At 47.9% G+C, this 24387-nt stretch overlaps 1 protein-coding gene across 1 annotated transcript in view; it reads left to right on the top strand.

Annotated features, from left to right (window-relative positions):
* Nucleotides 1–5921, top strand: part of LOC124269278 (GTP-binding protein GEM-like) — an 87717-nt gene extending 81796 nt beyond the window's left edge. The window contains exons 3-4 of the mRNA XM_046704284.1: nt 814–1003; nt 1493–5921. Of these exons, the coding sequence (XP_046560240.1) occupies nt 814–1003; nt 1493–1734 (432 nt within the window). The 3' untranslated portion in view covers nt 1735–5921. The remainder of the gene's footprint in view (nt 1–813; nt 1004–1492) is intronic.
* Nucleotides 5922–24387: the final 18466 nt, after the last annotated feature.

Below are 24387 nucleotides of genomic sequence, written 5' to 3'. Positions count from 1 at the left end.
AGGCTGTCACAGATACATCACCCAGACTGTCACAGATACATCACCCAGTCCATCACAGAAACATCACCCAGACTGTCACAGATACATCACCCAGACTGTCACAGATACATCACCCAGACTGTCACAGATACATCACCCAGACTGTCACAGATACATCACCTAGTCCATCACAGATACATCACCCCGTCCATCACAGATACATCACCCAGTCCATCACAGATACATCACCCAGGCTGTCACAGATACATCACCCAGACTGTCACAGATACATCACCCAGTCCATCACAGAAACATCACCAAGACTGTCACAGATACATCACCCAGACTGTCACAGATACATCACCCAGACTGTCACAGATACATCACCCAGACTGTCACAGATACATCACCTAGTCCATCACAGATACATCACCCCGTCCATCACAGATACATCACCCAGTCCATCACAGATACATCACCCAGACTGTCACAGATACATCACCCAGTCCATCACAGATACATCACCCAGTCCATCACAAATACATCACCCAGACTGTCGCAGATACATCACCAGACTGTCACAGATACATCACCCAGACTGTCACAGATACATCACCCAGGTGCATCTGGGAGACATTTGGTTTTGCTTACCGGCAGCTGTTTGTGTCTAGCATACACGTGCATGTGTAAAATACCCGGCGTGTTCATTATAGTCCTGTACCCAGACCGTTATGCAGTATTCTACGTCCATGTCACTTTCGAGTGTTGAGAGTTTGCCACTGTATGTGTGTGTCCCCCACCTTCCAATTCTCCTCATACATGTGGTACTTGCAGGACTGGCGCGGCCACTCAGAGGGGGGTGTGGACGCCTTCGTGGCGGTCTTCAGCATAGACGAGCGGGGAACCTTCGAGAAAGCCACAGACCTGTTGTTTGAGATTCGACACGTGGATAAGCTGGACACGGCCATCATCCTCGTAGCCAATAAATGTGATCTGGTTAGAACCCGTGAAGTCTCAATAGAAGGTGAGAGTATTCTCGACATTCTGCAGTTTGTCCCCACGTTATCCCTGATTGAAATGAATGTATAAACCTACAGTGACGTCACTCTATTATCTCGCAAGGTTCTCCTTGTTTGTGTTCTCGGGCAGTCTTCTCTTCAAGCATTTCCGCGGGCATTCTCCAAGAAATCCCGGGGATCTACTACAGAACTGCCCTCAGCACGGGGATTTTCTGAGGAACAGCCCTTGACTTTCTATTATTTTACTTGTTTCGAAGATTGATATAACTTTGTCTTGCTATTTCTGAATATGATTGTAAATTCTACCATGACTTCAGTAAATGCTGAATTGTGATTGGTCAATTAAAGTCATGCAGACGTTATAATCACGTTATATACCTCTGATTTTCCAACACAGTATGTGTCTTTTTTTAAATTTCAATAACGGGGTTATGGTAGAATCGAGATACACATACTGTGTTGGAAAATCAAATTGTTGTGGTTTTCTTTCTCAGAGGCCAAGAGTGTTGCCAAAACCTACGACTGCAAGTACACGGAGACGTCTGTCGTCCTCAACCACAACGTGGATGAACTGTTGGTGGGCATCGTGAGCCAGATCCGACTGAAGCGGAAGGTGAACGCCAAGAGGAGGGACGGCAAAGATGAAGGGTGTTACTCCAAGAGCAAACAACTCCTGACGAAAATATTCAAAAAAGAGCATGTCACAAAATCATGTGAGAATCTGTACGTGTTGTAGAAAGTGAGAACATGTAAGTGTGCTGGAATGTGGGAATTGGTACGTGTTGTAGAAGGCGAGCATGTGTATGAAGTGAGAGAATATGTGTTTGGTATTGGATGTGAGAATCGATAGGTGTTCTGGAATGTGAGAATCTATATATGTGTGCTTGAATGTGAGAATATGTTTAAGAAGGCGAGTATGTGTATGGTTTGTAGAGCGTGGGTATATATATATGTGATACAGAACGAGCAATATGTTTGTGGTGTAGGATGTGACAATAGCTATGGAATTAATGCATGCAAGTGGTAGATACATGAGAATATTATGTATGTGTTAAAATGAATAACCTGGGCCTATTCACCGCCGTAACTTTCGCTTCAGTCACTTTCGCTTTGAGTGACTTGACTCTTGAATTAGACATCTATGTATTTTGCGTGATGGAAGGCGACACCATAGGTTCTCTGACTCACCTCTCCTTCTTGTCTTCATCACATCCCGGATGGTGTACATCCGGGTCACCCCATCGTTTAGAAATCTTCTGATTGGATTATACGCCTGGTAACATGGGTATTTAGAGCCAGACACAGAAGCCGAGGGAAATGCAGTGCAAAACCTGCGAGGCGAACGATTGTATGTAATTCTCCGTTATTGGGGATGAGTTTCTCTATGTGCTGAAGGCCGCAGCCAGAATCCCTCACATCCCCAAAGCAATGAATTGCCAAATATGTATAAGCTGCATTGAAATCTACTGATGTGTGCGTGCTGAATGTGGCTATAGCACGTCGACCAAGAGTAGAACTTTGGTGGCGAGGGTTGAATATGACATCAGTTGGCGGTTACGGTTGAATGACTTTGGTGCTTGAATCCGGCGTGTACTTGATGGTTGGAATTGAATGCACGTGCTTGATTGTTATGGTTGAATGAGACGTGTGTGTGATGATTGAATTGATGTTGAGGTTCAATGTGACACGTGTTTGATGGCTGGGTCTGAACACTTGTGTTTTGTGGTTGAGGTTGACTGTGACACGTGGTTGGTGGTTGAGGTTGAATGTGACACGTGGTTGGTGGTTGAGGTTGAATGTGACACGTGGTTGGTGGTTGGGGTTGACTGTGACACGTGTTTGGTGGTTGAGGTTGACTGTGACACGTGTTTGGTGGTTTGGGCTGAAAATGTCACGGTGTTTGTGGTGGGAGTTAGTGTAACACATGTATGGTGGTAGTATGAAAGTGATACGTTTTCGAATTCGGCCTTTGGGCAAATAAGGATTATACAAATATTGAATTAAGAGCGAGATTATTTTCTAGTCAGTCACGTGTCGTGGTGTGTATACGTGTATGTACAATGTTCACAGCTCATCTTTAGAAATCCAGTTGGTTGCAGCATGAACTGTGACCTCATTGGGAGCCTAACTGGGTTTGGTTAAACAGTGACGCCACGGGTAACCAAGTCATTCCTTTGAAGTTGCGAGCTCAGTTGGTGTTGGGGCGCAGCTTGTTTACACTTGTATGTGTCAATGGTAGATAGGTCCTTGTCAGTAAATATAGCAGCATCTCATCAGGACTGAGCGTGGGAACCTGTACATTATGGTTCTGTTAGTGTTGTATGTTGCTAGGGTGATGTCTGTTGCTATGGCGACGTCCATACAACGGCCTACTAAGTTTATGGCTGCTTTTTTTAATTGAAAGTGCCTTTGAGAATACATCTTCCATGGGTTGCCTCTGCATTGTAACAAGCGCATTTCAATAGTAGAGGCTGTATAGGCTGTTGAAAGTTGGTGAAGGCTGCGATGACGCGCTTGTTTCAATGGCCTTCTTCCACGTTACGTTTCTTCTAATCGACGTCTGTTTGTAATATAGCATTCATTGTGTGTAGATTGATCTTAGCTCACCTTAACGTGTATCTAACGCCTCGTTCAACCAGCAACAGTTGGTGAATGTCTGGTCACTCGTTATTGTCCTCTCAACATACGTGTTTCACTGTTTGGATTAGCTGTCTGTGTTGTCGTAATGTTTAAACATACACATACAATGTATATCGGATGTTGTACGTTGCATGGTTGTGAATTGTCGATATTCCAAGTGCGTTAATTAACACATGAAGAGAAGGCCTGTTCATACTTAGGATGGCTGAAGTGGGGTTTACATATTCGCGAATCTTACAACATGAAACAAGGGTCGGTTGGTGCATAATGTCTTAGGGTGTATTGTCCAAAGTGTCTTGAACTAAATTAAGACATTTTCGTTAATTCATTCCCGATATGAGACTTGCTCACAGTTTCTTTTTGTTTCTTTGTTGTCGTTTTTGCTGGTTGTCTGGTTGACTGGGTCAATCTTCACACCCTCAAGCCCCCCCCATTCTGATATTGCATATATTGGATGGATTGTCTGCAGGCAGCGTGTACAGTCCGTACAAATGTACTGTCTTCCGTGTGTGTGTACTGCTGCAGATATTGAACTTACAGACTGTAGGTATTGAACGTACAGTCTCTAGGTATTTAACGTACAGTCTCTAGGTATTTAACGTACTGTCTGCAGATATTAAACGTACAGTCTCTAGGTATTGAACGTACAGTCTCTAGGTATTGAACATACTGTCTGCATAGTTGGAAGATATAATTCGTTTTGAGTACTGTCTGTAGGTATTGAAAATACTGTCTGCCGCCTGATCTTCTCCTGGGACTGTATATGTGATGTCTTGAAATTGATTGGCAATGTCTTCTTGTGTTTTAAGTTTACATCAAATAGACGTAGATGTGTGTGCTTCTTCGGAGCCCGCAGTTTGTGATCAGGTGAATGTATCTACAGCCAGGTTGTGACCGCCGCGATGCCTCTACAGCCGCCTTACAGGGACATATACGTCACAATACAGAGTTAACAAGATACTAGACAATGTGTTAACAAGGTACTAGACAGGGTGTTAACAAGGTACTAGACAGTGTGTTAACAAGGTACTAGACAGGGTGTTAACAAGGTACTAGACAGCGTGTTAACAAGGTACTAGACAGCGTGTTAACAAGGTACTAGACAGTGTGTTAACAAGGTACTAGACAGCGTGTTAACAAGGTACTAGACAGTGTGTTAACAAGGTACTAGACAGTGTGTTAACAAGGTACTAGACAGGATGTTAACAAGGTACTAGACAGTGTGTTAACAAGGTACTAGACAGCGTGTTAACAAGGTACTAGACAGTGTGTTAACAAGGTACTAGACAGTGTGTTAACGAGGTACTAGACAGGGTGTTAACAAGGTACTAGACAGTGTGTTAACATGGTACTAGACAGTGTGTTAACAAGGTACTAGACAGTGTGTTAACAAGGCACTAGACAGTGTGTTAACAAGGTACTAGACAGTGTGTTAACAAGGTACTAGACAGTGTGTTAACAAGGTACGATACACAATATGGCCACACATGACTGTCTCCTTGGGCTACTAGGTGACACAATGGACACGATATTGCCAAACCTCACTCTGGTATCTATCGACCAGACACGGTTTGTATCTTCAAGAACCGATTCAAGCCTTGCTACACTATTCCAAAACCTTAATGTCGTTTGCCATAGATTCGAAATATGTTTCGTACTGTTGACTGTATGTTTTGTCCCTTATTCTGGTTTAACACAATGCCTCCTTCGTTTGTCTTTGAATAACGACAGCTTCACCCAAGAATCATTAAACAACCCCGGGCCTCTCAAAGTTGTAGCTTCATATTCAAATCTGCATCCTCGACTCCACCCCTCCCCCGAAAACAGCGTTCATTTCCCACCCCCCTAAATATATAAACAAGCACTCCTCATTACATATTGTTGCATCACAATTTACACCTCCACTTTTATTTCACCGTGGCATAGTACATTTGTATTTAACCAAGAGAAGCAGCCATGTGCCCATAGCCTCCACATCTGTTCCTGTTAGCATCAATTTGTCCGGCAATGTCCATATCTGTTCCTGTTCGCATCAATGTGTCGAGTAAAGCTGTCGTTTCCGTTGCCTGCTATTTTCCATTGCCATATATTATGGAATATTCTATTTTACTGTACGTATTGCCACGTCAGTGGTTTGTCATGGGTATTTGGAAATTCACTGGCTTCAATATATTGTAAAGCAGTTAAGGCTGATGTTGTCGAATATGTATGAACAAAATATTGTATATTTTCAACAGTTTATTATCCTAAACAAAATAAATTCGTGAATAAAACATTGCTCATTCTGTGGTCTTTTCCTCTTTATCTAAATATTCTTAGTGTCGTTTTCTCCAGATGTAGACACAGACACAGATATCTGACACCTCTACTGGTGTAGACACCGAGGCACATATCTGACATTGTACTGTGTAGACACAGACACAGATATCTGACACCTCTACTGGTGTAGACACCGAGGCACATATCTGACATTGTACTGTGTAGACACAGACACAGATATCTGACACCTCTACTGGTGTAGACACCGAGGCACATATCTGACATTGTACTGTGTAGACCCAGACACAGATATCTGACACCTCTACTGGTGTAGACACCGAGGCACATATCTGACATTGTACTGTGTGTAGACACAGACACAGATATCTGACACCTCTACTGGTGTAGACACGACACAGATATCTGAGGCACATATCTGACATTGTACTGTGTAGACCCAGACACAGATATCTGACACCTCTACTGGTGTAGACACAGAGGCACATATCTGACATTGTACTGTGTAGACCCAGACACAGATATCTGACACCTCTACTGGTGTAGACACCGAGGCACATATCTGACATTGTACTGTGTAGACACAGACACAGATATCTGACAACTCTACTGGTGTAGACACCGAGGCACAAATCTGACATTGTAAAGTGTAGACACAGACACAGATATCTGACACCTCTACTGGTGTAGACAAGGAGGCACATATCTGACATTGTAAAGTGTAGACACCGAGGCACATATCTGACACCTCTACTGGTGGAGACACCGAGGCACATATCTGACATTGTACTGTGTAGACACAGACACAGATATCTGACATATCCGACACCTCTACTGGTATAGACACCAAGGAACATATCTCACACCTCTTCTGGTGTAGACAAAGAGGGACATATCTGACACCTCTACTGGTATAGACACCGAGGTACATATCTGACACCTCTACTGGTGTAGACACCGAGGCACATATCTGACACCTCTACTGACACAGACACAGATAGGCACACCTCTGGTGTAGACCTCCGAGGTGTAGACACCGAGACACATATCTGACACCTCTACTGGTGTAGACAAGGAGGCACATAGACACTGAGGCACATATCTGACACCTCTACTGGTGTAGACACCGAGGCACATATCTGACACCTCTACTGGTATAGACACCGAGGCACATATCTGACACCTCTACTGGTGTAGACACCGAGGCACATATCTGACATTGTACGGTGTAGACACAGACACAGATATCTGACAACTCTACTGGTGTAGACACCGAGGCACAAATCTGACATTGTAAAGTGTAGACACAGACACAGATATCTGACACCTCTACTGGTGTAGACAAGGAGGCACATATCTGACATTGTAAAGTGTAGACACAGACACAGATATCTGACACCTCTACTGGTGGAGACACCGAGGCACATATCTGACATTGTACTGTGTAGACACAGACACAGATATCTGACACCTCTACTGGTGTAGACACCGAGGCACATATCTGACACCTCTACTGGTGTAGACACCGAGGCACATATCTGACACCTCTACTGGTGTACACACCGAGGCACATATCTGACACCTCTACTGGTGGAGACACCGAGGCACATATCTGACACCTGTACTGGTGTAGACACAGACACAGATATCTGACAACTCTACTGGTGTAGACACCGAGGCACAAATCTGACATTGTAAAGTGTAGACACAGACACAGATATCTGACACCTCTACTGGTGTAGACACGGAGGCACATATCTGACATTGTAAAGTGTAGACACAGACACAGATATCTGACACCTCTACTGGTGGAGACACCGAGGCACATATCTGACATTGTACTGTGTAGACACAGACACAGATATCTGACACCTCTACTGGTGTAGACACCGAGGCACATATCTGACACCTCTACTGGTATAGACACCGAGGCACATATCTGACACCTCTACTGGTATAGACACAGAGGCACATATCTGACACCTCTACTGGTGGAGACACCGAGGCACATATCCGACACCTCTACTGGTGTAGACACCGAGGCACATATCTGACACCTCTACTGGTGGAGACACCGAGGCACATATCTGACACCTCTACTGGTGTAGACACAGAGGCACATATCTGACATTGTAAAGTATAGACACTGACACAGATATCTGACACCTCTACTGGTGTACACACCGAGGCACATATCTGACACCTCTACTGGTGTAGACACCGAGGCACATATCTGACACCTCTACTGGTGTAGACACAGAGGTACATATCTGACACCTCTACTGGTGGAGACACCGAGGCACATATCCGACACCTCTACTGGTATAGACACCAAGGAACATATCTCACACCTCTTCTGGTGTAGACAAAGAGGCACATATCTGACACCTCTACTGGTGTAGACACCGAGGCACATATCTGACACCTCTACTGGTGTAGACACCGAGGCACATATCTGACACCTCTACTGGTGTAGACACCGAGGCACATATCTGACACCTCTACTGGTGTAGACACCGAGGCACATATCTGACACCTCTACTGGTGGAGACACCGAGGCACATATCTGACATTGTAAAGTGTAGACACAGACACAGATATCTGACACCTCTACTGGTGGAGACACCGAGGCACATATCTGACACCTCTACTGGTGTAGACACCGAGGCACATATCTCACACCTCTACTGGTGGAGACACCGAGGCACATATCCGACACCTCTACTGGTGTAGACACCGAGGCACATATCTGACACCTCTACTGGTGGAGACACCGAGGCACATATCTGACACCTCTACTGGGTATAGACACAGACACAGATATCTGACACCTCTACTGGTGGAGACACCGAGGCACATATCTGACACCTCTACTCGTGTAGACACCGAGGCACATATCTGACACCTCTACTGGTGTAGACACCGAGGCACATATCTGACACCTCTACTGGTGGAGACACCGAGGCACATATCTGACATTGTAAAGTGTAGACACAGACACAGATATCTGACACCTCTACTGGTGGAGACACCGAGGCACATATCTGACACCTCTACTGGTATAGACACAGAGGTACATATCTGACACCTCTACTGGTGGAGACACCGAGGCACATATCCGACACCTCTACTGGTATAGACACCAAGGAACATATCTCACACCTCTTCTGGTGTAGACAAAGAGGCACATATCTGACACTTCTACTGGTATAGACACCGAGGTACATATCTGACACCTCTACTGGTGTAGACACCGAGGCACATATCTGACACCTACACTGGTGTAGACACCGAGGCACATATCTGACACCTCTACTGGTGTAGACACCGAGGCACATATCTGACACCTCTACTGGTGGAGACACTGAGGCACATATCTGACATTGTAAAGTGTAGACACAGACACAGATATCTGACACCTCTACTGGTGGAGACACCGAGGCACATATCTGACACCTCTACTGGTGTAGACACCAAGGCACATATCTGACACCTCTACTGGTGTAGACACCGAGGCACATATCTGACACCTCTACTGGTGTAGACACCGAGGCACATATCTGACACCTCTACTGGTGTAGACACCGAGGCACATTTCTGACACCTCTACTGGTGTTGAAAAAGAGGCACATATCTGACACCTCTACTGGTGTTGAAAAAGAGGCACATATCTGACACCTCTACTGGTGTAGACACCGAGGCACATATCTGACACCTCTGACTGGTGTAGACACCGAGGCACATATCTGACACCTCTGATGGTGTAGACACAGAGGCACATATCTGACACCTCTACTGGTGTAGACACAGAGGCACATATCTGACACCCTGTAAAGTGTAGACACAGACACATATCTGACACCTCTACTGGTGTAGACACCGAGGGCACATATCTGACATTGTCTACTGGTGTAGACACAGAGGCACATATCTGACACCTCTACTGGTGTAGACACCGAGGCACATATCTGACACCTCTGATGGTATAGACACCGAGGCACATATCTGACACCTCTACTGGTGTAGACACCGAGGCACATATCTGACACCTCTACTGGTGTAGACACCGAGGCACATATCTGACACCTCTACTGGTGTAGACACCGAGGCACATATCTGACACCTCTACTGGTGTAGACACCGAGGCACATATCTGACACCTCTACTGGTGTAGACACAGAGGCACATATCTGACACCTGTACTGTGCTGTAGACACCGAGGCACATATCTGACACCTCTACTGGTGTAGACACCGAGGCACATATCTGACACCTCTGATGGTGTAGACACAGAGGCACATATCTGACACCTCTGATGGTGTAGACACCGAGGCACACATCTGACACCTCTGATGGTATAGACACCGAGGCACATATCTGACATTGTACTGGTGTAGACACAGACACATATCTGACACCTCTACTGGTGTAGACACCGAGGCACATATCTGACACCTCTACTGGTGTAGACACAGAGGCACATATCTGACACCTCCTACTGCTGTAGACACCGAGGCACATATCTGACACCTCTGATGGTGTAGACACAGACACACATATCTGACACCTCTACTGGTGTAGACACCGAGGCACATATCCGACACCTCTACTGGTGTAGACACAGAGGCACATATCTGACACCTCTGATGGTGGAGACACCGAGGCACATATTCGACATTGTACTGTGTAGACACAGACACAGATATCTGACACCTCTACTGGTGTAGACACCGAGGCACATATCTGACATTGTACTGTGTAGACACAGACACAGATATCTGACACCTCTACTGCTGTGTAGACACCGAGGCACATATCCGACACCTCTGCTGTGTAGACACAGAGGCACATATCTGACACCTCTACTGGTGTAGACACAGAGGCACATATCTGACACCTCTGATGGTGTAGACACCGAGGCACATATCTGACACCTGTGATGGTGTAGACACAGAGGCAGATATCTGACACCTCTACTGGTGGAGACACCGAGGCACATATCTGACATTGTACTGTGTAGACACAGACACAGATATCTGACACCTCTACTGGTGTAGACACCGAGGCACATATCTGACACCTCTACTGGTACAGACACACAGATATCTGACACCTCTACTGGTGTAGACACCGAGGCACATATCTGACACCTCTACTGGTATAGACACCACAGGACATATCTGACACCTCTATCCGACTGGTGTAGACAAAGAGGCACATATCTGACACCTCTACTGGTGTAGACACCGAGGCACATATCTGACACCTCTACTGGTGTAGACACCGAGGCACATATCTGACACCTCTACTGGTGTAGACACAGAGGCACATATCTGACACCTCTACTGGTGTACTGGTGTGGTGACACCGAGGCACACAGGCACATACAGATGACACCTCTACTGGTGGAGACACTGAGGCACATATCTGACATTGTAAAGTGTAGACACAGACACAGATATCTGACACCTCTACACCTCTGACATTGTGTGAGACACCGAGGCACATATCTGACACCTCTACTGGTGTAGACACAGACACACATATCTGACACCTCTACTGGTGTAGACACCGAGGCACATATCTGACATTGTACTGGTATAGACACAGACACAGATGTCTGACACCCTCTACTGGTGTAGACACTGAGGCACATATCTGACACCTCTACTGGTGTAGACACCGAGGGCACATATCTGACACCTCTACTGGTGTAGACACCGAGGCACATATCTGACACCTGTACTGGTGTAGACACCGAGGCACATATCTGACACCTCTACTGGTGTAGACACAGAGGCACATATCTGACACCTCCTACTGGTGTAGACACACCGAGGCACATATCTGACACCTCTACTGGTGTAGACACCGAGGCACATATCTGACACCTCTACTGGTGTAGACACCGAGGCACATATCTGACACCTCTACTGGTGTAGACACCGAGGCACATATCTGACACCTCTACTGGTGTAGACACAGAGGCACATATCTGACACCTCTGATGGTGTAGACACCGAGGCACATATCTGACACCTCTACTGGTGTAGACACCGAGGCACATATCTGACACCTCTACTGGTATTGACACCGAGGCACATATCTGACACCTCTACTGGTGTAGACACCGAGGCACATATCTGACACCTCTGATGGTGTAGACACCTAGGCACATATCTGACACCTCTGATGGTATAGACACAGAGGCACATATCTGACACCTCTGCTGGTGTAGACACAGAGGCACATATCTGACACCTCTACTGGTGTAGACAAAGAGGCACATATCTGCCACCTCTACTGGTGTAAATACAGAGGCACATATTTTTGACACCTGTACTAGTGTAGACACCAAGGCACATATCTGCCACCTCTGATGGTATAGACACCGAGGCACATATCTGACACCTCTGATGGTGTAGACGCCGAGGCACATTTCTGCCACCTCTACTGGTGTAGACACAGAGGCACATATCTGACACCTGTACTAGTGTAGACAAAGAGGCACATATCTGACACCTCTGATGGTATAGACACCGAGGCACATATCTGACACTTCTACTGGTGGAGACACCGAGGTACATATCTGACATTGTACTGTGTAGACAAAGCCACAGATATCTGACACCTCTACTGGTGTAGACACCGAGGCACATATCTGACATTGTACTGTGTAGACACAGACACAGATATCTGACACCTCTACTGGTGTAGACACCGAGGCACATATCTGACATTGTACTGTGTAGACACAGACACAGCTGTCTGACACCTCTACTGCTGTAGACACCGAAGCACATATCTGACACCTCTGATGGTATAGACACCGAGGCACATATCTGACATTGTACTGTGTAGACCCAGACACAGATATCTGACCCCTCTACTGGTGGAGACACCGAGGCACATATCTGACATTGTACTGTGTAGACACAGACACAGATGTCCGACACCTCTACTGCTGTAGACACCGAGGCACATATCTGACATTGTAAAGTGTAGACACAGACACAGATATCTGACACCTCTACTGGTGTAGACACTGAGGCACATATCTGACATTGTAAAGTGTAGACACAGACACAGATATCTGACACCTCTACTGGTGGAGACACCGAGATACATATCTGACATTGTACTGTGTAGACACAGACACAGATGTCTGACACCTCTACTGGTGTAGACACACATGCACATATCTGACACCTCTGATGGTATAGACACCGAGGCACATATCTGACACCTCTACTGGTGTAGACACCGAGGCACATATCTGACACCTCTACTGGTGTAGACACCGAGGCACATATCTGACACCTCTACTGGTGTAGACACAGAGGCACATATCTGACACCTCTACTGGTGTAGACACAGAGGCACATATCTGACACATGCAGGTAGACACAGACACATATCTGACACTGGTGTGATGGTATACATATCTGACCGAGGTGTAGACACCGAGATATCCTGACACCTCTACTGGTGTAGACACAGAGGCACATATCTGACACCTCTGATGGTATAGACACCGAGGCACATATCTGACACCTCTGATGGTATAGACATATCCGACACCACTGATATTGACACCGAGGCACATATCTGACACCTGATGGTATAGACACCGAGGCACATATCTGACACCTCTACTGGTGTAGACACCGAGGCACATATCCGACACCTCTGCTGGTGTACACACCGAGGCACATATCTGACACCTCTACTGGTTGTAGACAAAGAGGCACATATCTGACACCTCTACTGATGTACACACCGAGGCACATATCTGACCACCTCTGATGGTGTAGACACAGAGGCACATATCTGACACCTCTGCTGGTGGTGTAGACACCGAGGCACATATCCGACACCTCTACTGGTAAATGTGTAGACACAGAGGCACATATCTGACACCTCTGATGGTATAGACACCGAGGCACATATCTGACACCTCTGATTGTATAGACACCGAGGCACATATCTGACACCTCTGATGGTATAGACACAGAGGCACATATCTGACACCTCTGATGGTATAGACACAGACACCTCTGCACATATCTGACACCTCATCTACTGGTGTAGACACCGAGGCACATATCTGACATTGTACTGTGTAGACACAGACACAGATATCTGACACCTCTACTGGTGTAGACACCGAGGGTTACATATCTGACATTGTACTGTGTAGACACAGACACAGATGTCTGACACCTCTACTGCTGTAGACACAGAGGCACATATCTGACACCTCTACTGGTGTAGACACAGAGGCACATATCTGACACCTCTACTGGTGTAGACACAGAGGCACATATCTGACATTGTACTGTGTAGACACAGACACAGATATCTGACACCTCTACTGGTGGAGACACAGAGGTACATATCTGACATTGTACTGTGTAGACACAGACACAGATGTCTGACACCTCTACTGCTGTAGACACCGAGGCACATATCTGACATTGTACTGTGTAGACACAGACACAGATGTCTGACACCTCTACTGGTGTAGACACAGAGGCACATATCTGACAATGTAAAGTGTAGACACAGACACAGATATCTGACACCTCTACTGGTGTAGAGACCGAGATACATATCTGACATTGTACTGTGTAGACACAGACACAGATGTCTCACTCCTCCACTGGTGTAGACACACATGCACATATCTGACACCTCTGATGGTATAGACACCGAGGCACATACCTGACACCTCTACTGGTGTAGACACCGAGGCACATATCTGACACCTCTACTGGTATTGACACCGAGGCACATATCTGACATCCCTACTGGTGTAGACACCGAGGCACATATCTGACACCTCTACTGGTGTAGACACCGAGGCACATATCTGACACCTCTACTGGTGTAGACACAGAGGCACATATCTGACACCTGTGATGGTATAGACACCGAGGCACATATCCGACACCTCTACTGGTGTAGACACAGATGAATTTATCCTGAGGCACATATCTGACACCTCTGATGGTATAGACACCGAGGCACATATCTGACACCTCTGATTGGTATAGACACCGAGGCACATATCTGACACCTCTGATGGTATAGACACCGAGGCACATATCTGACACCTCTACTGGTGTAGACACGATGCGAGGCACATATCTGACACCTCTACTGGTGTAGACACCGAGGCACATATCTGACACCTCTACTGGTGTAGACACCGAGGCACATATCTGACACCTCTACTGAATGTAGACACCGAGGCACATCTGATCTGGTGTAGACGAGGCACATATCTCTGATGGTGCAGACACCGAGGCACATATCCAACACCTCTGCTGGTGTAGACACAGAGGCACATATCTGACACCTCTGCTGGTGTAGACACCGAGGCACATATCTGACACCTCTACTGGTGTAGACACAGAGGCACATATCTGACACCTCTGATGGTGTAGACACCGAGGCACATATCTGACACCTCTGATTGTGTAGACACCGAGGCACATATCTGACACCTCTGATGGTGTAGACACAGAGGCACATATCTGACACCTCTGATGGTGTAGACACGAAGGCACATATCTGACACCTCTACTGGTGTAGACACCGAGGCACATATCTGACATTGTAAAGTGTGTAGACACAGACACAGATATCTGACACCTCTACTGGTGTAGACACTGAGGCACATATCTGACATTGTACTGTGTAGACACAGACACAGGCTGTCTGACACCTCTACTGCTGTAGCAGACACCGAGCACATATCTGACACCTGTACTAGTGTAGACACCGAGGCACATATCTGACATTGTACTGTTGTACTGTAGACCCAGACACAGATATCTGACACCTCTACTGGTGGAGACACCGAGGCACATATCTGACATTGTACTTTGTAGACACAGACACAGATGTCCGACACCTCTACTGCTGTAGACACCGAGGCACATATCTGACATTGTAAAGTGTAGACACAGACACAGATATCTGACACCTCTACTGGTGTAGAGACCGAGGCACATATCTGACATTGTACTGTGTAGACACAGACACAGATGTCTCACTCCTCCACTGGTGTAGACACACATGCACATATCTGACACCTCTGATGGTATAGACACCGAGGGCACATATCCGACTGACGCCCTCTACTGGTGTAGACACCGAGGCACATATCTGACACCTCTACTGGTATTGACACCGAGGCACATATCTGACACCTCTACTGGTGTAGACACCGAGGCACATATCTGACACCTCTACTGGTGTAGACACCGAGGCACATATCTGACACCTCTACTGGTGTAGACACAGAGGCACATATCTGACACCTCTGATGGTATAGACACCGAGGCACATATCTGACACCTCTGATTGTATAGACACAGAGGCACATATCTGACACCTCTGATGGTATAGACACCGAGGCACATATCGACACTGACACCTCTGATTGTATAGACACTGAGGCACATATCTGACACCTCTACTGGTATAGACACAGGCACATATCTGACACCTCTGATGGTATAGACACCGAGGCACATATCCGACACCTCTACTGGTGTACACACCGAGGCACATATCTGACACCTCTACTGGTGTTGACAAAGAGGCACATATCTGACACCTCTACTGATGTAGACACCGAGGCACATATCTGACACCTCTGATGGTGTAGACACAGAGGCACATATCTGACACCTCTGCTGGTGTAGACACCGAGGCACATATCTGACACCTCTACTGGTGTAGACACAGAGGCACATATCTGACACCTCTGATGGTGTAGACACCGAGGCACATATCTGACACCTCTGATTGTATAGACACCGAGGCACATATCTGACACCTCTGATGGTATAGACACAGAGGCACATATCTGACACCTCTGATGGTATAGACACGGAGGCACATATCTGACACCTCTACGACACCTATCCGACACTGGCTGGTGTAGACACCGAGGCACATATCTGACACCTCTACTGGTGTGGACACAGAGGCACATATCTGACACCTCTACTGGTGTAGACACCGAGGCGCATCTGACACCTGTACTAGTGTAGACACAGACACATATATCTGACACCTCTGCTGGTGTAGACACCGAGCACATATCTGACACCTGTACTGTGTAGACACCGAGGCACACATCTGACACCTCTGATGGTGTAGACACCGAGGCGCATATCATCTGACACCTCTACTGGTGTAGACACAGAAGCACATATCTGACACCTCTGACTGGTGTAGAAACCGATGGCACATATCTGACACCTCTACTGGTGTAGACACAGAGGCACATATCTGACACCTGTACTAGTGTAGACACCAAGGCACATATCTGACACCTCTGATGGTATAGACACCGAGGCACATATCTGATATCTCTGATGGTGTAGACACCGAGGCACATTTCTGCCACCTCTACTGGTGTAGACACAGAGGCACATATCTGACACCTGTACTAGTGTAGACAAAGAGGCACATATCAGACACCTCTGATGGTATAGACACCGAGGCACATATCTGACACCTCTATTGGTGTAGACACCGAGGCACATATTCGACACCTCTACTGGTGTACACACCGAGGCACATATCTGACACCTCTGATTGTGTAGACACAGGCACATATCTGACACCTCTACTGGTGTACACACCGAGGCACATATCTGACACCTCTACTGGTGTTGACAAAGAGGCACATATCTGACACCTCTACTGGTGTAGACACCGAGGCACATATCTGACACCTGTACTAGTGTAGACACCGAGGCACATATCCGACACTCTACTGTGTAGACACAGACACACATATCTGACACCTCTACTGGTGTGGACATCACAGGCACATATCTGACAATCTACTGGTGTAGACAGAATCACGAGCACATATCTGACACCTCTACTGGTGTAGACACCGAGGCACATTTCTGCCACCTCTACTGGTGTGTAGACACAGAGGCACATATCTGACACCTCTGATGGTATAGACACTGAGGCACATATCTGACTCCTGTACTGGTGTACACAGAGGCACATATCTGACACCTCGTACTGGTAGCCATACACACCGGGGCACATATCTGACTTCTCTGCTGACTGGTGTACACACCGGGTACATATCTGACACCTGTACTGGTGTTGACACCGGGCGCACATCTGACTCCTGTACTGGTGTAGACACTGGGCACACATCTGACACCTGTACTGGTGTAGACACCGAGTAATACATATCTGACTCCTGTACTGGTGTAGACACCGGGCACACATCTGACTCCTGTACTGGTGTAGACACCGGCACACATCTGACTCCTGTACTTGGTGTAGACACCGGTACACATCTGACTCTGTACTGGGTGTACACAGAGGCACATATCTGCCACCTCTACTGGTGTAGACACAGAGGCAAATATCTGACACCTCTACTAGTGTACATTACACCGAGGCACATATCTGCCACCTCTGAAGGTATAGACACCGAGGCACATATCTGACACCTCTACTGCTGTAGACACAGAGGCACATATGTGCCACCTCTCCTGGTGTAAATACAGAGGCAGATATATCACACCTCTGCTGGCGTAGACACCGAATCAGATATCTCACACCCTCTACAGGTGTACACACCGAGAGTACATCTGACTCCTGTGCTGGTGTAGACACCGGGTACACATCTGACTCCTGTACTGGTGTAGACACCGAGTAATAATATCTGACACCTGTACTGGTGTAGACACCGGGTACACATCTGACTCCTGTACCTGGTGTAGACACTGGCACATATTATGTCTGACACCTGTACTTCTGTAGACACTGAGTACACATCTGACTCCTGTACTGGTGTAGACACCGGCACACATCTGACTCCTGTACTGGTGTAGACACCGGGTACACATCTGACACCTGTACTGGTGTAGACACCCAGTACACATCTGACTCTGTACTGGGTGTAGACACCGGGTACGCATCTGACTCCTGTACTAGTGTAGACACCGAGGTAATACATCTGACTCCTGTACTGGTGTAGACACCGAGTACACATCTGACTCCTGTACTGGTGTAGACACCGAGTACACATCTGACTCCCCTGTACTGGTGTAGACACCGGGTACACATCTGACTCCTGTACTGGTGTAGACATCGAGTACACATCTGACTCCTGTACTGGTGTAGACACCGGGCGCACATCTGACTCCTGTACTGGTGTAGACACCGGCACACATCTGACACCTGTACTGGTGTAGATAACCGGCACACATCTGACTTCTGCACTGGTGTAGACACCGGGTACACATCTGACACCTGTACTGGTGTAGACACCGGGTACACATCTGACACCCGTACTGATGTAGACACTGGTACACATCTGACACCTGTAATTGGTGTAGACACCCAGTACACATCTGACACCTGTACTGCGTAGACACTGGGTACACATCTGACACCTGTACTGGTGTAGACACAGGGGTACAATATCTGACTCTGTACTTGCGTAGACACCCAGTACACATCTGACTCTCCTGTAGTGGTGTAGACACCGGGTACATACATCTGACTCCTGTACTGGTGTAGACACAGAGGGTACATCATCTGACTCCTGTACTGGTGTAGACACCGGGTACACATCTGACTCCTGTACCAGTTGTAGACACCGGGTACACATCTGACACCTGTACTGGTGTAGACACTGGGGTACACATCTGACACCTGTACTGGCGTAGACACCGAGCGCACATCTGACTCCTGGTACTGGTGTAGACACTGGGTACACATCCGACATCCTGTACTGGTGTAGAGACCGGGTACACATCTGACTCCTGCACTGGTGTAGACACCGGGTACACATCTGACTCCTGTAATGGTGTAGACACCGGGTACATCTGACTCCTGTACTGGTGTAGACACCGGGTACACATCTGGCACCTGTACTGATGTAGACACCGGGTACACATCTGACACCTGTACTGGTGTAGACACCGGGCACACATCTGACACCTGTACTGGTGTAGACACCCAGTACACATCTGACTCCTGTAACTGGTAGACACAGGGTACACATCTGACTCCTGTACTGGTGTAGACACCGAGTACACATCTGACACCTGTACTGGTGTAGATACCGAGTGCACATCTGACACCTGTACTGGTGTTGACTGCCGGACACATCTGACACCTGGCTGGTGTAGACACCGGGTACATATCTGACACCTGTACTGGTGTAGACACCGGGCACACATCTGACTCCTGCACTGGTGTAGACACCGAGGTACACATCTGACACCTGTACTGGTGTAGACACCGAGCACATTATCTGACTCCTGTACTCGGTGTAGACACCGGGTACACATCTGACTCCTGTACTGGTGTAGACACCGGGTACACATCACGACACCACTGTACTGGTGTAGACACCGGGTACACATCTGACACCTGTACTGGTGTAGACACCGGGTACACATCTGACCCTGTACTGGGATGTAGACACCGGTACACATCTGACTCTGTACTGGTGTAGACACCGGCAGCACACATCTGACACCTGTACTGGTGTAGACACCGGTACACATCTGACACCTGTACTGGTGTAGACACCGGGTACACATCTGACACCCGTACTGGTGTAGACACCGGGTACACATCTGACTTCTGTACTGGTGTAGACACTTCGGGTACACATCTGACACCTGTACTGGTGTAGACACCGGGTACACATCTGACTCCTGTACTGGTGTAGACACCGGGTACACATCTGACTCCTGTACTGGGTGTAGACACTACACATCTGACTCTCCTGTAATGCTGTAGACACCGGGTACACATCTGACACCTGTAACTGATGTAGACACCGGCACACATCTGACACCCGTACTGGTGTGACACCGGCACACATCTGACACCTGTACTGGTGTAGACACCGGCACACATCGGACTCCCGTACTGCGTAGACACTGGGTACACATCTGACACCTGTACTGGTGTAGACACCGATGTACATTATCTGACTCCTGTACTGGTGTAGACACCGAGTACACATCTGACACCTGTGCCTCGGTGTAGACACCGGGTACACATCTGACTCCTGTACTGGTGTAGACACCGGGTACACATCTGACACCTGTACTGGTGTAGACACCCAGGTACATGATCTGACTCCTGTACTGGTGTAGACACCGGGTACACATCTCCTGACACCTGTACCGGTGTAGACACCGATAATACACATCTGACTCCCGTACTGGTGAAGATACCGGCACACATCTGACTCCTGTAATTCTGGTGTAGACACCGGTACACATATGACTCCTGTACTGGTGTAGACACCGGGTACACATCTGACACCTGTACTGGGTAGACACCGGGTACACATCTGACACCTGTACTGGTGTAGACACCGGGTACACATCTGACACCTGTACTGGTGTAGACACTGGGCACACATCTGACACCTCTGCACTGGTGTAGAGACCGGGTACACATCTGACTCCTGTACTGGTGTAGACACCGAGGTACAGATCTGACTCCTGTACTGGTGTAGACACCGGGTACACATCCTGACTCCTGTACTGGTGTAGACACTGGGTACACATCTGACACCTGTACTGGTGTAGACACCGGGTACACATCTGACACCTGTACTGGTGTAGACACTGAGTACACATCTGACACCTGTGCTGGGTAGACACCGGGTACATATCTGACTCCTGCACTGGGTATAGACACCGGGTACATCTCGACACCTGTACTGGTGTAGACACCGAGTACATCTGACTCCAGTACTGGTGTAGACACCGAGTACACATCTGACACCTGTACTGGGTGTAGACACCGAGGTACACATCTGACACCTGTACTGGTGTAGACGCAGGGTACACATCCTGACACCTGTACTGTGGTGTGTAGACACCGGGTACACATCCGACACCTGTACTGGTGTAGACACTGGCACACATCTGACTGACATACCTGCACTGGGTGTAGCATTAACTGAAACACATCTGACACCTGTAATGGCGTAGACACCGGGTACACATCTGACTCCTGTAATTTGTGTAGACACCCGGGCCACACATCTGACTCCTGTACTGGTGTAGACACCGGGTATTACATCTGACACCTGTACTGGTGAAGACACCGGCAATACACATCTGACACCTGTACTACGGTGTGAACACTGGCAATATATCCGACACCTGTACTGGTGTAGACACTGGCACAATAATCTGACCCCTGTACTGGTGTAGACACTGGGTACACATCTGACACCTGTAATTCGGGTAGACCTGGGTACATCTGACTCTGCACTCGGTGTAGACACCGGGTACACATCCTGACTCTGTAATGGTGTAGACACCGGGTACACATCTGACTCCTGTACTGGTGGCAGACACCGAGGTACACATCTGATCCCAACTGTACCGATGTAGACACCCCGGTACACATCTGACACCTGTACTGGTGTAGAGACACCGGGTACACATCTGACACCTGTACTGGTGCAGACACCCGCAGTAGTACATCTGACACCTGTACTGGTGTAGACACCGGGTACACATCTGACTCTGTACTGGTGTAGACACCGAGTACATCTGACTCCCTGTACTGGTGTAGACACCGGGTACATCTGACACTGTGCACTGGTGAAGACACCGAGTACACATCTGACTCCTGTACTGGTGTAGACGCACCGGGCACACATCTGACACCTGTACTGGTGCGTAGACCGGGTACACATCTGACACCCGTACTGGTGTAAGACCGCGAGCAATATCTGACATCTACTGAGACAACGGGTACACATTCGACACCTGTACTGGTGTAGACACCCAGTACACATCTGACTCTCTGTACTGGTGTAGACAAGTACATTCATACATCTGTACTGTACCGCGTAGACAATTGAGTACACATCTGACTTCTGTACTGGCGTCAGACAATTCGAGCATTACACATCTGACACCTGTGTACTGGTGCAGACAATTCGAGCACACATCTGACACCTGTACTTGCGTAGACACTGGCACACATCTGACCCCTGTACCGGGTGTAGACACTCGGTTACACATCTGACTCCTGTACTGGTGTAGACAATGGGTACACATCTGACTCTGTACTGGTGTAGACACTGGGTACACATCTGACACCTGTACTGGTGTAGACAATTCGGGTACATCTGACTCTGTACTGGATTGTAGACACTCGGGTACACATCTGACTCTGTACTTGGTGTAGATACCGAGTACACATCTGAGTCCCAGTACTGGGTGAAGACACCGGGTACACATCTGACACCTGTACTGCGTGTAGACACCGGGTACACATCTGACACCTGCACTTGGTGCGTAGACACCGCACACATCTCCGACTCCTGTACTGTAGACACTTGGCACACACTGGACACCTGGTAGTACGGCATCTGACTCCCTGTACTGGTGTAGAGACACCGGCATACATCTGACTCCTGTACTGGTGTAGACACCGGCACACATCCGACTCCCCGCACAAGCGTAGATAATGCCGGGTACACATCTGACTCCTGTAACGGTGCAGAGCACCGGGTACACATCTGACACCTGTACTGGTGTAGACGCAGGTACACATCTGACACCTGTACTCGGGTGCAGACATCAAGTACACATCTGACCTGTACTCGCGTAGAGACTAATACACATTCGACACCTGACTCTGCAATTGGTGTAATATCTGACACCGGGTACACATCTGATACCCATCTGAACCTGTGTAGACACCAATCGTACACATCTGACTCCCTGTACTGGTGTATGACACCGGGTACCCACATCTGACACCTGTACTGGGTGTAGACACCGGGTACACATCTGACACTCCTGTACTGCGTGACACTTCCGAGTACACATCTGACTCCTGTAATTCGCGTGGTAGACACCGGGTACACATCTGACTCCTGTACTGGTGTAGACACCGGGTACACATCTGACTCCTGTACTCCGGGTGTAGACACTCGGCACACATCTGACTCTGCACTGGTACCAGACACCGGGTACACATCTGACACCTGTACCGGGTGTAGACACCGGGTACACATCGGACTCTGTACTGGTGTAGAGCACCGGGTACATCTGACACCCGCACTCGTCGGTGCAGACATCTCCGCACACATCTGACTGCCACTGGTAGACACCGGGTACACATCTGACACCTGTACTGGTGTAGATTACCGGGTACACATCTGACACCTGTACTCGCGTAGACACCGGGTACACATCTGACACCTGTACTGGTGTAGACACCGGGTACACATCTGACTCCTGAACTGGTGTAGCATTTCTACCGGGTGCACATTCGACATCTTGCAATTGGTGTAGACACCCAGTACACATCTGGACTCCTGTACTGGTGCAGAATCGGGCAAGATTCGACACCTGCACTGGTGACACCGAGTACACATCTGACCTCTGTACTGGTAGCAATACGTAAACGCTACCAA

This window comes from Haliotis rubra, unplaced genomic scaffold, assembly GCF_003918875.1.
Source record: "Haliotis rubra isolate DU_JTF1 unplaced genomic scaffold, ASM391887v1 Scf1433, whole genome shotgun sequence".
NCBI lineage: Eukaryota > Metazoa > Mollusca > Gastropoda > Lepetellida > Haliotidae > Haliotis > Haliotis rubra.
The sequence above is the reverse complement of the archived record's forward strand: the minus strand, read 5'-3'. Positions and strand labels throughout refer to the sequence as shown.